We start from the raw sequence: 22599 nt of genomic DNA, 5'->3' as shown, positions 1-22599 counted from the left end.
TTCTCTGGTTTTCTTGTTTCTTTATTTAAATATTTATTTATTTATTTTCAGAGAGAGAGAGCGCGTGAGCACGAGTCAGGGGAGGGGCAGAGAGAGAGTGTCAGAGAGAGATCCTTGCCCCTCTTTTGGTTTTCTTAACATCCCTTGGCAACAACTCCAAAGTACAAAGATCCTTCAAAGTCTTAAACAAGTAGCTTTACTATATATATGTGGGATATTACTGACTGATCATAAACTTTTTAGGGAATGCCTGGGTGGCTTAGTCGGTTAAGCATCTGACTCTTGATTTCAGCTCAGGTCATGATCTCACAGTTGGTGGGTTCAAGCCCCACATTGGCTCTGTGCTGACAGCTTGGAACCTGCTTGGGATTCTCTCTTTTGCTCTCTCTCCCTGCCCCTCCCCCACTCTCTCCCTCAAAATAAATAAATAGACTTAAAAAAATCATCAACTTTTTACACCACTGTACCAAAATTTAATAGAATTTATTAGGAATTTTAGAAAAACAAAGCTTCACAACTACAGCTAATACATAATTTTAATAACAAAATATCCTGTTGTATTTTTAAATATAATGAATTTATTTTCAGAAGCATGCCCATTAAAAACAATGAAGCATTTCCATTCACTAAAAATGTATCAATAAAATACATAATAAACTTGTAGCATAAATGTAAACTAGTCAATTTATCTCCATTACCCATGTTATGATTTACCTTTATTTTATGGTTATAGTATTTTAAATTATTAACAAATGCAGAAATCGAGGATATATTTACAGGAGATTATCAAAAATAATGATTCCATTTAATAGTTACTGTTATTCTTCATCAGTATTTTCTCTGCACTCTGGATCCAACATCAGGAGATAGACTGGTCCTTGGCTGGCTGTTCTGTAACATAATTTCAGAACACTATTTTACTGTAGTATTCATAGGCAGATTCACAGGTGGATCTCCTTACAGATTATGGATGTTAATAACACTAAATTCATAATTCAAATTCTCAAGTGCTACATATACATCAACCTCAACATAATGAGTACCACTTCACATAAAGCATCATACCAATGATAATAATTCATAATCTTCACCCTTTGCTATTGGAAAAGGTGATTAGCAGGTGCCTTTTATCATAATCTGGTGTGTAAATAGTCACAGTTTAGCAATTTTATTTTCTAAGGGAAGCTCCAGCAACTCATATAACACCCTAGGTGTAGTTTAACAACATATATTGGGTTAAAGAAGTTGCTTGAGAGGGCATTAGGTAAAAATTCATTAAATTCATAAATTCATAAAATTTATTAAAAAAAAAAAGTAAATATTCCAAAATAAAAATTCTGCTTCTAAGAGTCATAGTTTTTACACTGAAAAGCCATGGCTGGTGTCTTCAGGACGCCCTGGGACAAGCTCTGAGAGGACAGTGTTTGCATGTTGTCTCTATTAGAACGCAAGAGACTTGAAGGCAGGAAAGTGTTTTCCTCTTTCTAGTCCCAGCCCTCACACACAGGCACTGTGTGTCTGACACAGTGAAAACCCAGGCAGGCAATATCTGTTCAATGAAGAAAAAGAGGGCACCCAGGGAGCTCAGTTGGTTAAGCGCTGACTTCAGCTCAGGTCATGATCTCACGGTTCGTGAGTCCCAGCTCTGTATCAGGCTCTGTGCTGATGGCTCAGAGCCTGGAGATTGCTTCAGATTCTGTGTCTCCCTCTCTCTCTGCCCCTCCCCTGCTCGTGCTCTCTCTGTCTCAAAAATAAACATTAAAAAAAAATTAAAAAAAGAAAAGGAAAGAAAAAAAGGAGATCAGTATGATAACTTCTATGAAAAGAAAAAAATCAGGCTGCTATAGTTGCCAAAAAGATGAAGTTCTAAACTTTGACAGGATAAAACTTGGGCTGAATAAGCCTTCCTAGAGAGAATGGCAGTGAAATGAAGCCTGAAAGAATGAGTAGGAGAGAAGTATGTAAGAGGACAAGTCCTGTGAGGCAGGGGATGAGGGGAAGGCAGTGTGGGCCCTGGAAGGACAGGGAGCTCCAGGGAGACCTACCTGTCGCTCAAATGTATATAACTTACAAGCTGGGGAGCAACCAGAGGTGCAGCTGGGAAGGTCGTGAATGCAGTTCTCTGGAGTTTTAATTCATCTTTTAGGTGACAGGTAAGTGCTGACACAGGAGAGTGATATGTTCATATTCTTGGTTTACAAAGATTACTCTGGGCTGATGGTATGAAAGATACCCTGGACAGATCACATCTCTTCAGGTGAGACATGACACATTCTTCTTCTTTTTTTTTCAAATGTTTTTTATTTATAGAATAAATTTAATGTTTACTCGATGTTTTTATTTATAGAAACCAATTTTTAATTAATTAATTTTTTTAAATTTACATCCAAGTTAGCTGGCATATAGTGCAACAATATTTCAGAAGTCGATTTCTGAATGCCCCTTACCCATTTAGCCCATCCCCCCTCCCACAACCCCTCCAGTAACCCTGTTTGCTCTCCATATTTACAAGTCTCTTATGTTTTGCATCCCTTCCTGTTTTTATGATTGCTTCCCTTCCCTTATGTTCATCTGCTTTGTATCTTAAAGTCCTCATATGAATTGAGTCATATGATACTTGTCTTTCTTTGACTAATTTTGCTTAGCATAATACCCTCTAGTTCCACCCATGTAGTTGCAAATGGCAAGATTTCATTCTTTTTGATTGCCGAGTAATACTCCATTGTATATATATATCACATCTTCTTTATCCGTTCATCCATCGATGGACATCTGGGCTCTTTCCATACTTTGGTTATTGTTGATAGTGCTATTAACGTTGGGGTGTGTGTCTCCTTGAAACAGCACACCTGTATCCCTTGGATAAATACCTAGTAGTGCAATTTCTGGGTCATAGGGTAGTTCTATTTTTAATTTTTTGAGGAACCTCCATACTGTTTTCCAGAGTGGCTGTACCAGTTTGCATTCCCACCGGCAGTGCAAGAGGGCTCCCCTTTCTCCACATCATCGCCAACACCTGTTGTTGCCTGAGTTGTTAATGTGAGCCATTCTGACAGGTGTGAGGTAGTATCTCATTGTGGTTTTAATTTGTATTTCCCTGATGATGAGTGAAGTTGAACATTTTTTCATGTGTCGGTTGGCCATCTGGATGTCTTCTTTGGAGAAGTGTCTATTCATGTCTTTTGTCCATTTGTTCACTGGATTATTTGTTTTTTGGGTGTTATGTTTGATCAGTTTTATAGATTTTGGATACTAACCCTTTATATGATATGTTGTTTGCACATATCTTCTCCTATTTCATTGGTTGCCTTTTAGTTTTGCTGATTGTTTCCTTCACTGTGTAGAAGGTTTTTATCTTGATGAGGTCCCAATAGTTCATTTTTGCTTTTGTTTCCCTTGTCTCTGGAGATGTGTTAAGAAGTTGCTCTAGCCAAGGTCAAAGAGGTTTTTGCCTCCTTTCTTCTCTAGAATTTTGATGGCTTTCTGTGTTATGTTTAGGTCTTTCATCCGTTTTGAGTTTCTTTTTGTGTATGGTGTAAGAAAGTGGTCCAGGTTCATTCTGAACTTCACCGTCCTGTTTTCTCGACACTATTTGCTAAAGAGATTGTCTATTTTTCACTGGATATTCTTCCCTGCTTTGGCAAAGATTAGTTGGCCATATGTTTATGGGTCCATTTCTGGGTTCTCTATTCTGTTCCATTTATCTGAGTGTCTGTTTTTGTGCCAATATTATACTGTCTGGATGATTACAGCTTCGTAATACATCTTGAAATCCAGGATTGTGATGCCTCCAGCTTTGGTTTTCCTTTTCAAGATTGCTTTGGCTATTCGGGGTCTTTTCTGTACAAATTTTTTCCATACAAATTTTAGGACTGATTGTTCTAGCTCCGTGAAGAATGCTGGTATTATTTTGATACAGATTGCATTGAATACGTAGATTGCTTTGGGTAGTATCGACATTTTAACAATATTTGTTCTTCCAACCCAGAAGTATGGAATATTTTTCAATTTTTTGTCTTTTTCAATCTCTTTCATAAGCTTTATATAGTTTTCAGTGTGTAGATGTTCACCTCTTTGGTTAGGTTTATTCCTAGGTATTTTATGGTTCTTGCTGCAATTCTTTTTTTTTTTTTTTTTTTAAATTTTTTTTTTCAACATTTATTTATTTTTGGGACAGAGAGAGACAGAGCATGAATGGGGGAGGGGCAGAGAGAGAGGGAGACACAGAATCCGAAACAGGCTCCAGGCTCTGAGCCGTCAGCACAGAGCCCGACGCGGGGCTCGAACTCACGGACCGTGAGATCGTGACCTGGCTGAAGTCGGACGCCCAACCGACTGCGCCACCCAGGCGCCCCTCTTGCTGCAATTCTAAATGGCATTAATTCCTTGATTTCTCTTTCCGTTGCTTCATTATTGGTGTATAGGAATGCAATTTATTTCTGTGCATTGATTTTATATCCTGTGAGTTTGCTGAATTCATGGATCAGTTGTAGCAGTTTTTTTTGTGGAATCTTTTGGGTTTTCCATATAGACTATCATGTCATCTGTGAAGAGTGAAAGTTTGACCTCCTCCTGGCTGATCTGGATGCCTTTTATTCCTTTGTGTTGTCTGATTGCTGAGGCTAGGACTTCCAATACTATGTCGAATAACAGTGGCGAGAGAGGACATCCCTGTCTTGTTCCTGACCTTAGGGGGAAAGCTCTCGGTTTTTCCCTATTGAGGATGATATTAGTGATGTGTCTTTAATATATGACTTTTATGATCTTGAGGTATGATCTTTCTATCCCTACTTTCTTGAGGGCTTTTATCAAGAAAGGATGTTGTATTTTGTCAAATGCTTTCTCTGCATCTATTGAGAGAATCTTGTGGTTCTTATCCTTTCTTTTATTGATGTATCACAGTGATTGTTTTGCGGATATTGAACCAGCCCTGCATCTCAGGTGTAAATCCCACTTGATTGTGGTGAATAATTCTTTTAATGTATTGTTGAATCTGGTCAGCTAGTATCTTGTTGAGGATTTTTGCATCCATGTTCATCAGGGAAATTCGTCTATAGTTCTCTTTTTTATTGGGGTCTTTGTCCTGTTTTGGAATCAGGGTAAATGAAATGCTGGCCTTGAAGAAGGAATTTGGAAGTTTTCCTTCCATTTCTATTTTTTGGAGCAGCTTCAAGAGAATAGGTGTTAACTCTTTCTGAAATGTTTGGTAGAGATCCCCTGGAATGGCATCCAGCCCTGGACTCTTGTTTTTTGGGAGATTTTGATTACTAATTCGATTCCTCTACTGGCTATGGGCCTGTTCAAATTTTCTATTTATTCTTGTTTCAATTTTGGTAGTTTACATGTTTCTAGGAGTCTGTCCATTTCTTCCAGATTGCCCATTTTATTAGTGTATAATTGCTAATAATATTCTCTTATTGTTTTTATTTCTGCTGTGTTGGTTGTGATCTCCCCTCTTTCATTTGTGATTTTATTTATTTGGGTCCTTTCCTTTATCTTTTTGATCAAAATGGTTAGGTGTTTATCAATTTTGTCAATTCTTTCAAAGAAGCAGCTCCTAGTTTCACTGATCTTTCCTACTGATTTTTTTTTTTTTTTTTTTGGTTTCGATAGCATTGATTTCTGCTCTAATCTTCACTATTTCCTGTCTTCTGTTGGTTTTGGGTTTTATTTGCTGTTCTTCTTCCAGCTCCTTAAGGTGTAAGGTTAGGTTGTGTATCTGGGACCTTTCCTCCTTCTTTAGGAAAGACTGGATTGCTATACACTTCCCTCTTATGACTGCCTTTGCTGTGTCCCAGAGGTTTTGGTGTTGTCATTTTCATTGGCTTCCATGTACTTTTTGATTTCCTCTTTAACTTCTTGGTTAGCCCATTCATTCCTTAGTAGGATGTTCTTTAGTCTCCAAGTATTTGTTATCTTTCCAAATTTTTTCTTGTGGTTGATTTCGAGTTTCATAGCATTGTGGTCTGAAAATATGCATGGTATGATCCATCTTTTTGTACTTGTTGAGGGCTGATTTGTGTCCCAGTGTCCAGATATTCTAGATATCTTCCTTGTGCACTGGAGAAGAATGTGTATTCTGCTGCTTTAGGATGAAATGTTCTGTATATATTTGTTAAATCCATCTGGTCCAGTGTATCATTCAAAGCAATTGTTTCCTTGTTGATTTTCTATTTAGATAACCTGTCCATTGCTCTAAGTGGGGTGTTGAAGTACCCTACTATTATGGTATTATTATCAATGAGTTTCTTTATGTTTGTGATTGATTTATATATTTGGGTGTCCCACGTTTGGAGCATAAATGTTTACAAGTGTTAGATCTTTTTGGTGGATAGACTCCTTAGTTATGATATAAAGCCCTTCTTCATCTCTTGTTACAGTCTTTATTTTAAAATCTAGATTGTCTGATATAAGTATGGCTACTCCAGCTTTCTTTGGCGACCATTACCATAATAGATGGTTCTCCACCCCTTTACTTTCAATCTGAAGATGTCTTTAGGTCTAAAATAGGTCTCTTATAAATAGCATATAGACAGATCTTGTTTTCTTATCCATTCTGTTACTCTATGTCTTTTGATTGGAGTGTTTAGTCCATTGACATTTAGAGTGAGTACTGAAAGGTATGAATTTATTGCCATTATGTTACTTGTAGAATTGGAGTTTATGGTGGTGCTCTCTGGTCCTTTTGGTATTTGTTGCTTTGGGTTTTGTTTTGTTTTGTTTTTTTTCTGTCTTTTCTCCCTTCAGAGAGTCCCCCTTAAAATTTCTTGCAGGGCTGGTTTAGTGGTCATGAACTTGCTCTAATTTTTGTTTGCCTGGGAAACTTTGTATCTCTCCTTGTATTTTGAATGAAAGCCTTGCTGGATAAAAATTTCTTGGCTGCATATTTTTCCTATTCAGCACATTGAATATATTCTGCCACTCCTTTCTGGCCTGCCAAGTTTCTGTGGATAGGTGTGCTGCAAACCTGATGTGTCTTCCCTTGTAGGTTAAGGACTTTTTTCCCCTTGCCGCTTTCATGATTGTTTCCTTGCCTGAGTATTTTGTGAATATGATTATGATATGCCTTGTTGATGACTGGTTTTTGTTGAATCTAATGGGAATTCTCTGTGCTTCTTGGATTTTGATGTCTGCGTCTTTCCCTAGGTTAGGAAACTTTTTCGCTATGGTTTGCTCCCATAAACCTTCTACCCCTTTTTCTCTCTTTTTATCTTCTGGGACCCCTATGGTTCTGATGATATTCCTTTTCAATCAGTCACTGAGTTCTCTGATTCTTATATCATGCTCTTTTTTTTGCTTTGGTCTCCCTCTTTTTTTTCTGCTTCATTACATTATTCTCCATAAGTCTGTCCTCTATATCGCTGATTCACTGCTCTGCTTCATCCATCCTTGTCACCTGAAACATGATAAATTCTTAAACAAAGGCACTAACAGTAGGAATGAAGATAGTGGATGGATTTGAGGTGTATTATCAGGAGGACATATTGCCTGTGGGCATGGGAGAAGGAGAAGCCTGGATGAGATACACATTTCTGTCTGGGAAGTCTGGAGGATGGTGTCATCAACTGAAGTAAGAATTAAAAGAGGTAGAAGAGTTTTGGGGGGAAACTTGGGAAACTGAATCTTGGCTCTGCCACTGAATATTTGTGAGACTTGAGAAAATTCCTTGATGTCCTTCGCTTAGAATATTAAACAAGATAATGTGTGTGAAATAATTTGGGACAGTACTTTTCAGTGGTAGGAATCCCTAAGTGTGCTTCCATTCTTGTTTCTAAATATATCTCAACAAAATTTGGGTGCCATTAAAGAGTATTAATTGACATTTAGCATTCACCAAGGGGCTTTGCAAGACAACAGTGGTATTTTATGGGGCATAAAATCTTGCTTCAGAATATTAAAAACGTTTCCAGTTCAAATACGTCACCTCATTTTATTGTAGCCTGAAAAAGGTACATCATATATTTAAAAACCAGGTATAAAAAAATCATAAAGTCTCAACCAATATTTTCAAGTATGTAGTATGTGCTAGTTTCTATGAAGTAGACAGGTAAATGGAAAAACAGCCTCAAGAATATAGTTCCAAAGAAGATCACTCATGTAAAAAGACAACCCACAAAAATACCTATGGAGTAGAAGTATAAAACCAGTGGTACTACAGTAATTAAGTTCAGAGGAGAATGTGGTCATCATAAGCTGGATTGGTCATGGAGAGATTCATGGGGGAAGTGACATTAAGTTGGTGCTTAGATAGGTTGTATTAGGAAGGTAGAGCAAAAGTACAGCTGGTGCAGTTTGGAGCTGGGGTGAACATGAACAAACAATGAGAAAAACATGACAGCATACAGAGTACTGCAGACTTGAAGGACAATGCATTAAATTTGTTTGGCTGGAAGGAAGATTCATAGTGTAAAAAGAGAAGTAGGTGGGACTATGAATTGTTACAAATTGTTATGATTCCTATTATTTACAAGGAAGTTATGCTTTGCATGTGCATTTCACTTAAGTAGTTTCAGGAATGTTACCTTTTTCTGAAACGATGCAACCTTTTTTTTGAGACGATGTAAATGGATAAGATGATCACAATAGTGGCACTAATGATAATGCAACCCAATGGTGTCTAGCATGTGTTGTGTTATAGGCACTGTTCTAAATACTTTACACTGGTTCTTCTCTCTAGAAGCCCTCACAGGTACACTAGAGGATAGATGCCAGTACCATTAAGATGATTATGACTAATCAGTGAAGGGATACAGGAAGGGATGGGCCAAATTTTGTTCCTCTGAAATCTTACAACAGCACTTGCTCTGAGTGGTGGAAGCTGACTGCCTGCCACCTGGGAGATCCTGCTCAAAATTATTTCTTTTGCTCATGTTACAAGTGTCTAAAATCCCACTTTTAGAAATTCACTATACTTCTTCCCAGAAATTGTTTTTAAATGATTTAAATGGTTTTAAGTCTTTTAAAATAATTTTTAGAAGTGAGGGGCACCTGGGTGGCTCAGTCAGTTAAGCCTCTGACTTTGGCTCAGGTCATGACCTCATGGTTCATGAGTTTGAGCCCCACATTGGGCTCTGTGCTGATAGCTCAGAGCCTGGAGCCTGCTTCGGATTCTGTGTCTCCCTCTCTCTGCCCTTCCCCTGCTTGTGCTCGCTCTCTCCTTCTCAAAGAATAAACATTAAAATTTTTCAAAAAATAATTTTTAAAAATGAAAAATTATCTTTTAAAATTCAAGCCAAGTATTTCAACAGGAGTGAATATGCCAGTCCATTTCTCTTCCTAAGAGGAAAAACTCAAAGCAACACCACCAAACACTGTGGGAGAAGAAAACACAAGGAGTGACAGAATGGGGGGAAACACAAAAAACAGTAATAAAACACACATGTGGGGGGTGCAGCATGGTGGATTAATATATAAACTTCACTCTCGTGAATTTTCCAGAGAGATATATAATTTTTGAGAATTATAGAAATTATAGAAGAAAATAGATCAGGAGTCAAAGTGACAGTTGCCAAAAGACTCCTGTACAATAGTCACTGCATCAACAATGCCACACCAAAAAGGCCGTTTCTGAGAACCATTTGCAGAGACCGAAATAAGCAGCTTCATGAAGGCAGGGGCAGCCTCTTTCTTCTTCTTTACTACCACACTCAGGACACAGCAAAAATCTAAAATGTGGGCAGGAAATGTGTAACTTTGTTTATGTAAGAGCAAATAATAAGAGATGAAGTATACTTGTGTCGTCGTACTTTTTCCTGTCAAGATTACAGAACTGAGGGTATGTGATGAAAAACAATTGAGCAAGCATCCAATGAATTCTCTAAGAAAACATTTTTTTTTTTAGAAAAAATTTTAATGTTTATTTATTTTTGAGAGAGAAAGAGACAGTGTGAATGGTGGAGGGGTAGACAGAAGGGAGACACAGAATCTGAAGCAGGCTCCAGGCTCTGAGCTGTCAGCAGAGGGCTCGATGCGGGACTCGAACCCACGAACTGGGAGATCATGACCTGAACCAAAGTTGGACGCTTAACAGACTGAGCCGCCCAGGCGCCCCTCTAACAATGCATTTCTTTGTCGAACACCTAAGTTGAGGATAGTAAGAGTCCAGGTGCCTCACATAGTCTTAATTCATATTATGGTAATTTGTATACACTATCCATGTGTGTTCTTTCTCCCTGTTAGACTGAAAATTCCTTAATGCACTAAATTGCCACTTATATGTGTATCTTTACCAGAATCCAGTGTCAAGGCAAAAAACCAAAACAAAATTCCAAATAATGATGTCTAGTTTTGAACTTTGAAAACACAAAAGGGAGATGGGCAAGGGTGGGATCATTACCATGGTAAAATAACCAACAATTTTCCGGTTAGGCTACATACCCATATACTACATATCAGTAGTGCAATGATATCAGTTTCTGTTCCCATGGATGATGAAATACTCTGGATGGAAAAAACTTTATATTTTGATTTTTTTTAATTTTTAAAAAATGTTTATTTATTTTTGAGAGAGACAGAGAAAGAGAGTAAGGGCAAGTAGGAGAAGGCAGAGAGAGGGAGACACAGAATCCAAAGCAGGCTCCAGAGCTCTATGTGGGGCTAGACCTCTTGAAATCATGACCTGAGCTGAAGTCGGATGCCTAAGTGATTGAGCCACCCAGGCGTCCTATATATTTTGATTGTTTTAAATGAAAGGATATTTGCTGATTCTAACAAAACGTCTCATCATTGAAAGTTGACTGGGAGAAAAACTCCCTAAAAGCCAATATCAAGAAAAATTAATTTCAATACAGGATTCTGACACACAAAATCATGACATTTCCTAAAATGAGAAAAATAAAAGCTTCTTAAAGTACTTACCAGAAATGGTATTATTCGTAAGGTATTTTTGATGGATGGATTTTTGCAAATGGTTTCTTGTACATCTGAAATAATTATACCATGACACAAAAATAATTCAGTTACGTATGCTGACAGAGAAGAATCAAATGTTAAGTTCTGGTGTCAAATAACGTGGGGAACAGACTTTCTTCTTTGGTCACCAGAAACAGTCTTTAGCCTTGTATTAGGTTAGGAAACAGAAGTAATTTGATGACAAACAATTACATAAAATTAATGTTGATAAAAAGAAATTCCTAATACTTTGACTATTCTATAACAATCTTCCTTCAAATGCTGGGTTTTCTTGTCTTTTTTTCTTCCTTTTTAAAAAATACAGTACTTTTATTACTTTTTAAAGTTTATTTATTTATTTTGAGAGAGCAAGAGAGAGCAATCAAGAGAGAGTGAGTCAGGGCATGAACGAGGGAGGGGCAGAGAGAGAGAGAGAGAGAGAGAGAGAGAGAGAGAGAAAATCCCAAGCAGGCTCAGTGCTGTCAGTGCAGAGCTTGATGTTGGGCTGGAACCCATGAACCATGAGATCATGGCCTAAGCCGAAGTCGACACTCAACTGACTGAGCCACCCAGGTGCCCCTCTTCTTTTGTAAAACAAAAGGTAAATTTGATTCTTTGAGTATCTCAGGAAAGAAGAGATGTTTATTTAGCTATTAAGGCATAAAAGTTGAATAATTCGTCAACTCTTGCCTTTTCAGTGCTTAAGCTTTGGTCCATATAAAAGCAAGGGTCTGGGCAAAAGAAAAAAAAAAAACCACCTTCAAGCAGAATCCTATATGTGAAGCATTTAAGTATGTCGAAGTATCTAATAGGAAAAAACCCTCTAAAAAAACTGACCTGAGTTTTTTACTCTTGATCTTCATAATTGGACATCTTACAGCCTTAGTTATATATTGCTTCTGGGGTTGTAGCTCCCTGCTTTTTATTAATATATTATTATTAACGTTTATTTATTTTTGAGAGAGAGAGAGGGAGAACTTGTGCATGAGCAGGGGAGATGCAGAGAGAGAGGGAGAGAGAGAATCCCAAGCAGGCTCCACACTGTCAGCGTGGAGCCCAATGTGGGGCTCAATCCCATGAACCTCGAGATCATGACCTGAGCCAAAACCAAGAGTTGCCCACCAGGCACTCTTATTAATATTTTATTCTTAAATTTTAATTTTTAAATTAACACAAAAAACATATAGAGCATATATACATATTGCAATTAATTATAATGAAGCTAATGTCTATGTAATGACTTAGACTGAGAAATGTGCACATTATCACTATTTTAGGAACTTCCCGGAGCTCCCATCTCCATGCCTCTCTGGGGATTGCACTTCCTTTCCTTGCCCACAGAGGTGACCGATTACATGGGCTTTGTGTCTGCATAATTATAGCACATGAGTATACATGCATATCATATTGCTTGTTTTACCTGTTTCTGAACTTCAAATAAGTAAAACTGACCTGATTTTTGTTCTGAATTTTTATTATTGTTTAAATTTAAATTTTGATTCATTTACAGTGCAATGTAGTTTCCTGGGGTAGAATTCAATGATTCATCACTTACATATAGCACCCAGTGCTCATCACAAGTGCCCTCCTTAATACTCATCACCCATCTAGCCCATCCCCCCCACCTCCCCTCCATCAGCCCTCAGTTTGTTCTCCATATTTAAGGGTCTCTGGTGATTTGTTTCCCTCTCTTCTCTCCCCTCCACCTTCCTATATGTTCATGTTTTGTTTCTTAAATTCCACATACGACTGAAATCATATGCTGTTTATCTTTCTCTGATTGACTTATTTCACTTAGCATAATACATTCTAGTTCCATCCACATCATTGCAAATGGCAAGAGTTAATTCTCTTTGATTCCATTGAATATATACACCCATCTTCTTTATTCATTCATCAGTTGATGGACACTTGGGCTCTCTCCATAGTTTGGTTATTATAGATAATGCTGCTATAAACATCAGGGTGTATGTACACCTTCAAATCTATATTTTTGTATCCTTTGGGTGAATACCTAATAGTGCAATTACTGGATTGTAGGGTAGTTTTATTTTTAGTTTCTTGAGGAATTGTCATACTGTTTTTCACAGTGGCCACACCAGTTTGCATTCCCACCAGCGGTGCAAGAGTGTTTCCCTTTCTCCGCATCCTTGCCAACATGTGTTGTTTCTTGTGTTGGTAATTTAGGCATTCTGACCGGTGTGAGATGGTATCTCATTGTGGTTTTGATTTGTATTTCCTTGATGATGAGTGATGTTGAATATTATTTCATGTCTGCTAGCCATCTGGATGTCCCCTTTGAAAAATGTCTATTCATGTCTTCTGCCCATTTCTTAACTAGGTTGTTAGTTTTTTGGGTGTTGAGTTTGAGAAATTCTTCATAGATTTTGGATACTAACACTTTATCAGATACCTCATTTGCAAGTATCTTCTCTCATCCTGTAGGGTGCCTTTTGGTTTTGCTAATTGTTTCCTTCGCTGTGTGGAAGTTTTTATCTTGATGAAGTCCCAATAGTTCATGTTTGCTTTTGTTTCCCCTGCCTTCAGCAATGTTGTCTAGTGAGGTGCCCCAGCTGAGGTCAAAGCAACACAGGTTGCTGCCTGTGTCCTTCTCTAGGATTTTGATGGTTTCCTGCCTTACATTTAGGGCTTTCATCCATTTTGAATTTATTTTTGTATATGATGTAAGAAAGTGGTCCAGTTCATTCTGCATGTTGCTGTCCAGTTTTCCCAACACTATTTGCTGAAAATATTGTCTATTTTTCACTGGATATTCTTTCCTGCTTTGTCAAAGATGAGTTGACCATATAGTTGTGGGTCCATTTCTGGGTTTTCTCTTCTGTTCCACTGATTTATGTGTCTGTTTTTATGCCAGTACCATACTGTCTTGATGACTACAGCTTTGTAATACAGCTTGAAATCAAGAATCGTGATGCCTCCAGCTTTTCTTTTTCAGGATTGCTTTGGCTATCCAGGATCTTTTGTGGTTCCATACGAATTTTAGGATTGTGAGTTCTAGCTCTGCAAAAAATACTGGTGGTATTTTAATGGGAACTGGATTAAATACACAGATTGCTTTGGGTAGTACAGACATTTTAACAATGCTTGTTCTTCCAATCCATGCACATGAAATGCGTTTCCATTTCTTTGTGTCCACTTCAATTTCTTTCATACGCTTTCTATAGTTTTCAGAGTATAGATCTTTTACTTCTGTTTTTATTTAATGTTTTATTTTTATTAAAAAAATTTTTTAATACCTATTTATTTTTGAGACACAAAGACATAGCATGAGCGGGGGAGGGGCAGAGAGAGAGGGAGACACAGAATCCGAAGCAGGCTCCAGGCGCTGAGCTGTCAGCACAGAGACCGATGTGGGGCTTGAACCCATGAACAGTGAGATCGTGACCTTAGCCGAAGATGGATGCTTAACTGACTGAACCACGGACACTTAACCGACTGAGCCACCCAGGCGCCTCTATATCTTCTACTGCTTTAGTTAGGTTTATTTGTAGGTATCTTATTGTTTTTGGTGCAATTGCAAATAGGATCAATTCCTTGATTATTTTTTCTGCTGCTTCATTATTGGTGAGAAATGCAAGAGATTTCTGCACACTGATTTTATATCCTGTGACTTTGCTGAACTTATATGTTAATTCTAGCACCTTTTTGGTGGAGTCTCTTGGGTTTTCCACACAGAGTATCATGTCATCTGCAAATAGTGAGTTTGACTTTTTCCATGCTGATTAGCATGCTTTTTCTTTTTGTTGTCAGATTGCTGAGGCTAAGACTTCCAGTACTATGTTAAATAGTAATGGTGAGAGTGGACATCCTTGTCTTATTCCTGACCATAGGGGAAAGGCTCTCAGTTTTATCCCATTAAGGAGATTAGCTGTGGGTCTTTTGTATATGGTTTTTATGATCTTGAGGTCCATCTATCCCTTCTTTTTGAGGATTTTTATCAGGAATGGATGCTGTATTTTGTCAAATGCTCTTTCTGCAACTATTGATGGGATCATATGGTTCTTATCCTTTCTTTTATTATAGTCATGTATCACACTGATTGATTTGCAAATATTGAACCAGTGCTGTAGCCAAGGAATAAATCCACTTGCTCATGGTGAATAATTCTTTTAATGTACTGACTTTGGTCTGCTAATATATTGTTGAGAACTTTTGCATTCATGTTCATCAGGGATACTGGCCTATAATTCTTTTTAGTGAGGTCCTTGGTTTTGGAATCCCCAAGGCAATGCTGACTTCATAGAATGAGTTTCAAAGTTTTCCTTTTCAATTTCTTTGCTGGCTATGGGTCTGTTCAAATTTTGTATTTCTTCCTGTTTCAGTTTTGATAGTTTGTGAGTTTCTAGGAATTTGTCCATTTCTTCCTGATTGCTCAGTTGGTTGGCATATAAATTTTCATAGTATTCTCTTATGATTGTATTTCTGTGGTGTTGGTGGTCATCTCTCCTCTTTCATTTGTCATTTTATCTATTTGGATCCTTTCTCTTTTCTTTTTGATAAGTCTGGCTAGTGGTTTACCAATTTTGTTAATTCTTTCAAAGAACCAGCTCTTAGTTTCATTGATCTGTTCTACTGTTTTCTGTTTGTTTGTGTGTCATTTATTTCTGCTCTAATCTTTATTAGTTCCCTTTTTCTGCTGGCTTTTGGCTTTATTTGCGATTCCTTTTCTATCTCCTTTAGGTGTAAGTTTAGGTTGTATATTTTGGACCTTTCTAGCTTCTTGAGATAGGCCTGGATTGCAATATACTTCCCTCTTAGGACTGCCTTTGCTACATCACAAAGGTTTTGGACTGTTGTGTTTTCATTTTCATTTTCTTCCATGTATTTTTTAAATTTCTTCTTTAATTTCCTGGTTAACCCATTCATTCTTTAGTGGGATGTTCTTTAACCTCCATGTGTTTGAGTGCTTTCCAACCTTTTTCTTGTGGTTGACTTCAAGTTTCACATTGTTATTATCTGAAAATATGTATGGTAAAATCGCTATCTTTTTGTACTTTTTGAGGGCTGATTTGTCACCCAGTGTGTGATCTGTACTGGAGAATGTTCCATGTGTCCTCGAAAAGAATGTATATTCTGCTGTTTTACGATGAAATGTTCTGAATATATTTGTTAAGTCCAACTTGTCCAGAGTGTCATTCAAAGCCATTGTTTCCCTGTTGAGTTTCTGCTTAGATGATCTGTCCATTGCTGTGAGTGGGGTATTAAAGCCTCCTACTATTATGAATGGTTTTTTTTAAAGCTTTATTTCCGAGGTGCTGACCTCTGAAACGTCACACTTGGCACACTGTTGTTTATAAAAACCTAGTGGTATTGAAACCCTCTCCTTTTTCCCCCATCAATGGTTCTGGGGAAAATTTTCTTGTCTAGTCCCCAGAGCATGTTTTCATTCTTTCTCTCTAGCTGCTTTCGGGGGGAAGTGCTTTCCTGCAAAAACTCGAGGTGCTGCTCTCTCCCCCTTTCTCCTCTCGGCAAAAACGACTCCCCCCCCCTCCGAGGTACCCTGGCTCTTCTCGCCCCCCAGTTCACCTCTCAGCACCATGCACCTGCTGCGTTCTCTCCCTCAAACTATGCAGATCATTGTGTGAATCCTCAGATCGATTTCCTAGGTGTTCACAATGCTTTGATGCTGATCTAGCTGAGTTTGAGGGACAAGTCCAGGGTCCCCTCACTCATCTGTCACCTAACTCCTCCTGACTTGTTGCTCTTGTGCTGTGATTTGCCTTATTTTGCCCCAAATTATATTGTTTAGAATCATCTATGATGATGTGTGTAGCTGCAGTTTGTTCATTTTCCTTGCTGAACAGCGGCACATGGATATTCCACATTTAGGTGTTTTCAGTTTGGGGCTTCTAAAAACAATGATGATCTTTGTATACTTCTGCATGTCTCCTGATGCACACATGCAGGCTTCCTCGAGGGCATGTATCTGGAAGGGAAATTACTGGCTTGTAGGGTCTGTTCATGTTCAACCTATCGGATGATGGCAGGACATTTCCTCAAGAGACTGCACCCACTCACACCCCAAAGGCACTGCGGGAGGGGCTCCCACTGCTGCACACCATTACCAATGCCTGGCATCCCCCACTGTTAAACCTGTGTCTTTCTGAGGAATATGTAACTGTATTCCATTGCTTTAAAAAAAAAGTGATTATTTATTTTGAGAGAGATGGGAGAGAGGTGGGGGAGGGGCAGAGAGAGAGAGAGAGAGAGAGAGAGCGAGCCTGCCTCTCTATGCTCCATGCCCAGCACAGAGTCCAACATACGACCCTGGGATCACGACCTGAGTGGAAATCAAGAGCCGGAGGCTCAACCCCAACTGAGCCACCCAGGTGCCCCTATTTATATACTGTGAATATGAGTCCTTCTTCTTCTTTTTTTTAAAGTTTATTCATTTATTTTGACAAAGACAGAGACAGTGTGAGTTGGGGAGGGGGAGAGAAGGAAAGAGCGAATCCCAAGCAGGTGACTGAGCACCCAGGTGCCCCAATATGAGTCCTTCTTGTACGTGTTCTAAATATTCTCTCACATCATGCCTTTTTCCTTGTTTTAATCATGTTTTGATACAAAGACAAGTTTATAATTTTGATATAGTCAAATTCATTATTTTTCTCCTCTTTGGATCATGTTCCATGTGCTCTAAGAAATATTTCCTTACCCTGAGGTTAGAAAATATTTTTATATAATCTCTCAGAAGCTTTATATATTTTATTTCATATTTAATCTTTAATCACAGTAATTTGGCACTAAATTTTATATATGATGTTTGATAGGAGTTCACTTTAATCTCTACCTGGTATCCCTTTTTTCCAATATGGAGCGATAGCTTGTCTGAACATGACCCCAGCAGTTGTGGCATTTCTGTTGGTGTGCTGCCTGGGACCCCAGGACAGGCGTTGACACCTTGTGAGGGCAGCATGTAGCATCCAGCTGCCTGGGACTCTCCTCCAGCAGAAAGAGGCTGCAGCATGTGTACCTGCCTCCCTTCCCCCTAGAACCTTTAATACATTAGTCACAGCCACTTAAAGCATCTGCACGAGAGTTCCAGTGTGTGAGTCACCTCTGGGTCTGTGTCTGCTGCCTGCTTTGTCCCTTGACAGTGAGCGTCTTTCCTCACTTTTTTGGTGTTTGTTAATTTTTGACTGAATGCTAAACTTTATGTTTACAATGGTGGTTAGTGAGGCAAATAGGACTTATGCCAGGAAATGGGGATGCCTATTCTGCTAGGCAACTGGGCCATGTGTGTAGTTAATCACCAGGAATTGAGTTTTTGGTTCTGTTTTTGTTTTTGAGAGAGACAGAAAGGGCACAAGTGAGCGAGGGCAGAGACAGAAAGAGAGAATCCCAGGAGGGGCACAGGGAGAGAGAGTGAGGGAGAAAGAGAGAAAGAAGTGGGGCTTGAGCTCATCCAATGCAGAGCTTGAACTCATGAACTGTAAGATCATGAACTGAGCCAAACACAGATGCTTAATGATGCAGCTACTCAGGAGCCCGAGACTTTTTTTTTTTTTTTTTTAAGTAGGCTCTGCACCTAACATGGGGCTTCAACTCTGACCTGAGATCAACAGTCCCCTGCTCCACTGAGCCAGCAGGTGCCCCTGGGTTTGGGCTTTGTTGTTGCTTTGTTGTTTGTGCCTTTAGTCCCTCACTGGTTTACATCCCTCTGGTGTTGTTCTATGTTTCTGCAGGGTCATGGAGGTTTTTTCTTCAATGTTCCTACTCCACTCTTAGTGTCTGGCCTTCCTGTGTGCCTGCACAACCCAGCCAGGCTCTCTGTAGGCTCCTGGCTCTCCTCTGGCAGAGTTCTAGTGCTTGCTACTTTGCTCTTTTTGGTCTCATCGTGGGGGAGCAGGGAAGTTTTCTGTCCTCACAGTTGTCAACTTTGCTTTGTATCTCTGACAAGTTTTGTGCCAGAGAATTTTGTGACCCTCATGCAATAGTGGGAGACTTCTGCTGACCTTGGGGGAAAGTTCTGTTTTTCCCCATTGAGGATGATATTAGCTGTGGGTCTTTCATATATGGGCTTTATAAGCTTGAGGTATGATCCTTCCATCCCTATATTCTTGAGGGTTTTTATCAAGAAAGTATTTTGTATTTTGGGGGTGCCTGGGTGGCTCAGTCGGTTGAGCGTCCGACTTCGGCTCAGGTCATGATCTCGCATTCTATGAGTTTGAGCCCCGCGTCGGGCTCCATGATGACAGCTCAGAGCCTGGAGCCTGCTTCAGATTCTGTGTCTCCCTCTCTCTCTGCCCCTCCCCCACTCATGCTCTGTCTCTCTCTCAGAAATAAACTTTAAAAAAATTTTAAAAAGAAAGGATGCTGTATTTTGTCAAATGCTTTCTCTGCATCTATTGAGAGAATCTTGTGCTTCTTATCCTTTCTTTTATTAATGTCATGTATCATCATGATTGATTTGTGGACATTGAACCAGCTCTGCATCACAGGAATAAATCCCACTTGATGGTGATGAATAATTCTTTAAATGTATTATTGGATCTGGCTTGCTAGTATCTTGTTGAGAATTTTTGCATCCATGGTCATCAGGGAAATCGGTCTGTAGCTCTCCTTTTTAGTGGGGTCTTTGTTTTGGAATCAGGGTAATGAAGTGCTGGCCTCGCAGAATGAGTTTGGAAATTTTCCTTCCATTTCTATTTTTTGGAACAGCTTCAAGAGAGTAGGTGTTAACTCTTCTTTAAATGTTTGGTAGAATTCCCCTGGAAAGCCATCCAGCCTAGGACTCTTGTTTTTTGGGAGATTTTTGATTACTAATTCAATTTCTTTGCTGGTTATGGGTCTGTTCAAATTTTCTATTTCTTCCTGTTTTAGTTTTGGTAGTTGATATGTTTCCAGAAATTTGTCCATTTCTTACAGATTGCCTAATTTGTCGGCATATCATTGCTCATAATATTCTCTTATTAATGTTTGTATTTCTGCTGTGTTGGTTGTGATCTCCCCTCTTTCATTTGTGATTTTATTTATTTGAGTCCTTTCCTTTTTCTTTTTGATCAAAATGGTTAGGTGTTTATCAATTTTGTTAATTCTTTCAAAGAACCAGCTCCTGATTTCATTGATCTGTTCTTCTGTTTTTATGATTTCAATATCATTGAATTTTGCTCTAATCTTTATTATTTCCCTTTTTCTGCTGGTGTTGGGCTTTGTCTGCTCTTCTTTGTCTAGCTGTTTTAGGTGTAAGGTTAGGTTGTGTATCTGAGACCTTTCTTCCTTCTTTAGGAAGGCCTGGGTTGCTGTATACTTCCCTGTTATGACAGCCTTTGCTGTGTCCCAGAGGTTTGGGACTGTCGTGGTTTCATTTTCATTGGCTTCTATGTACTTTTTAATTTCCTTTTTAATTTCTTGGTTAATCCCTGAATTAAAACTTTGGTCATCATGATCTTTTTTATGTAATTTAATGTTTTCTATTTTGTCTCATAATAAGACACCAAAACCAATTTGCCTGTGGTTAGAATTTGTTTGGTACATATTTTCTATCTTCTTTATTTTCAGCTTTAAGAGTTCCGATTAAGAGTTCCCTTATTGGGTGCCTGGGTGACTCAGTCGGTTGAGCATCCAACCCTTGACTTTGCCTCAGGCCATGATCTCATCGTTTGTGGGATCAAGCCCCGAGTTGGGCTCCACACTGACAGTGCAGAGCCTCCTTGAGATTTTCTCACTCTCTCTCTTTCTCTGCCCCACGTGCACATGTTCTCTCTCTCAAAATAAATAAATAAACTTAAAAAAAAAAGAGTTCACTTATTGTGATGAGCACGGAGTAATGTATACAATGGTCGAATTAGTATATTGTACACCTAGAACTAATATAACACTGTATGTAACTATATATGAATGGAAAAAAGTTAATCTGCACCAAATTCCTTAAGAAGAATCCCAGTGCAACTTAACACCATTTATGTTCTCCCAACTTATGCATTACTTTTAAAAGGCATTTTATTTTTTTATTTTTTTATTTTTTTTCAACGTTTATTTATTTTTGGGACAGAGAGAGACAGAGCATGAACGGGAGAGGGGCAGAGAGAGAGGGAGACACAGAATCAGAAACAGGCTCCAGGCTCTGAGCCATCAGCCCAGAGCCCGACGCGGGGCTCGAACTCACAGACCGCGAGATCGTGACCTGGCTGAAGTCGGACGCTTAACCGACTGCGCCACCCAGGCGCCCCTAAAAGGCATTTTAAAAGATGTTTATTTATTTTGAGACAGAGAGCAAGCACATGAGTAGGAGAGGGGCAGGGAGAAAGGGAGAGAGAGATTCCCGATGTGGGGCTTGATCTCACGAACCGTGAAATCATGACCTGAGCCAAAACAGAGTGGGACACTTAACTGACTGAGCCACATAGGTGCTCCCTTTAGTAGGCATTTTAATGGTAATGTTTTTCTCTTTGAAACACACACTACTTTATTACATTTAGTATTTTATCCAATGTTTTTTCAAATTTACCCTCTCAGACTGTCCATCTGAAATTACTTTTGGTCTGCTAAAGTGCATTCTTTAGCATTTCCTTTAGTATGAGGCTGCTATTAACAAAACATAGGGCAAGGGCTACAACCTATGCAGACACACACACAGACACAGAGAGGTGAACAAAGCCTGCCTGTTTTCCTCCCTCACTGGCTCAGTGCTGAAGTTCAAGATGTACATGCTTTTCCACCCGTGTGTGTGTGTGTGTGTGTGTGTGTGTGTGTGTGTGTGTCTGTGTCTGTGGGGTGTAGCTCTTTGGGAGGCCCAACTTTATGGAGGGAGGATTTTCTGTGAGACTACCCATCTTGAGGATTCTTATTTCTAATTATTAAGTTAAAATAAATTTTAAATTACAATTATCTAAGTACGAAGTGTAACATTTCTCACAAAAGGTGATCTTCCACACTTACAGGACAGCCTCTCATTGAGACGACTGAGGGACTGTAGGATCTTCTGTTCATCAGCTGACAGTGCACAGATGTTGAACGGTGGGGTCTTATTTGAAGTCAGATTTGGTTTCTGTAGCTGCTTGCTATTTATGACAGTGAGAATTTCATCCTCAGGCACTGAAGCTTTCACTAGGTTTTCAGCCATCAAAAACTCAGAAGTACTATCTGAAACTACAGAAACTTTACATTAATTACTCTTCAATCCTTTTTTCTCTTTGGGATTTTCTCTTACACCTACTTAACGGACACGTGCTTGTATGTATTCGCTTCACAAAAAGAAACCCTCTAAATCTTCTGTTACTTTGCATTTTATTTATCAAGATTATTCGTATCTAGCATGTTCCCATCCCTAATTAAAACACAGAAAGTCAAAGTGATGGCGAGGCAATAAACATTCCTGGCACGTTATCTGAGCTAAAGGAAAAATGCAGCATGTTTAGATTGATTATTCCTGTGTTGTGTTTTTGTTATTCATTGGTAGTACAAAGAGACAATGAAGTAGATTGTCTTTTTTTTTTTTTTTTGAGCGTGAGAAAGAGAAAGAGAGGGTACACACCTGGGAGGGGTAAGGGCAGAGAGACAGGGAGAGAGAATCCCAAGCAGGCTCCGAGCTGTCAGTGCAGAGACCGACATGGGGCTCAAACTCAGGAACTGTGAGATCATGACCTAAGCTGAAACCAAGAGACCTACACTTAACTCACTGAGCCACCCAGGCACTTCTAGATTGTCTTTATAATAACAATTAAGATAAAAAAGAGTAAAAGAAAA

General features: G+C 38.9%; 1 protein-coding gene across 3 annotated transcripts in view; it reads right to left on the bottom strand.

Annotated features, from left to right (window-relative positions):
• Positions 1-558: 558 nt before the first annotated feature.
• Positions 559-22599, bottom strand: part of CEP126 (centrosomal protein 126) — a 104108-nt gene continuing 82067 nt past the window's right edge. For 2 of the 3 annotated variants that reach the window (XM_047824032.1, XM_047824034.1), the window contains 3 exons: positions 21793-22002; positions 10858-10922; positions 559-891 (listed from right to left, as the gene is read on the bottom strand). In XM_047824032.1, the coding sequence (XP_047679988.1) occupies positions 829-891; positions 10858-10922; positions 21793-22002 (338 nt within the window). In that variant the 3' untranslated portion in view covers positions 559-828. The remainder of the gene's footprint in view (positions 892-10857; positions 10923-21792; positions 22003-22599) is intronic. The other variant, XM_047824033.1, reaches the window with a different exon arrangement.

The sequence above is a fragment of the Prionailurus viverrinus genome, chromosome D1, assembly GCF_022837055.1.
Source record: "Prionailurus viverrinus isolate Anna chromosome D1, UM_Priviv_1.0, whole genome shotgun sequence".
NCBI classification, from domain to species: Eukaryota; Metazoa; Chordata; class Mammalia; order Carnivora; family Felidae; genus Prionailurus; species Prionailurus viverrinus.
The sequence above is the reverse complement of the archived record's forward strand: the minus strand, read 5'-3'. Positions and strand labels throughout refer to the sequence as shown.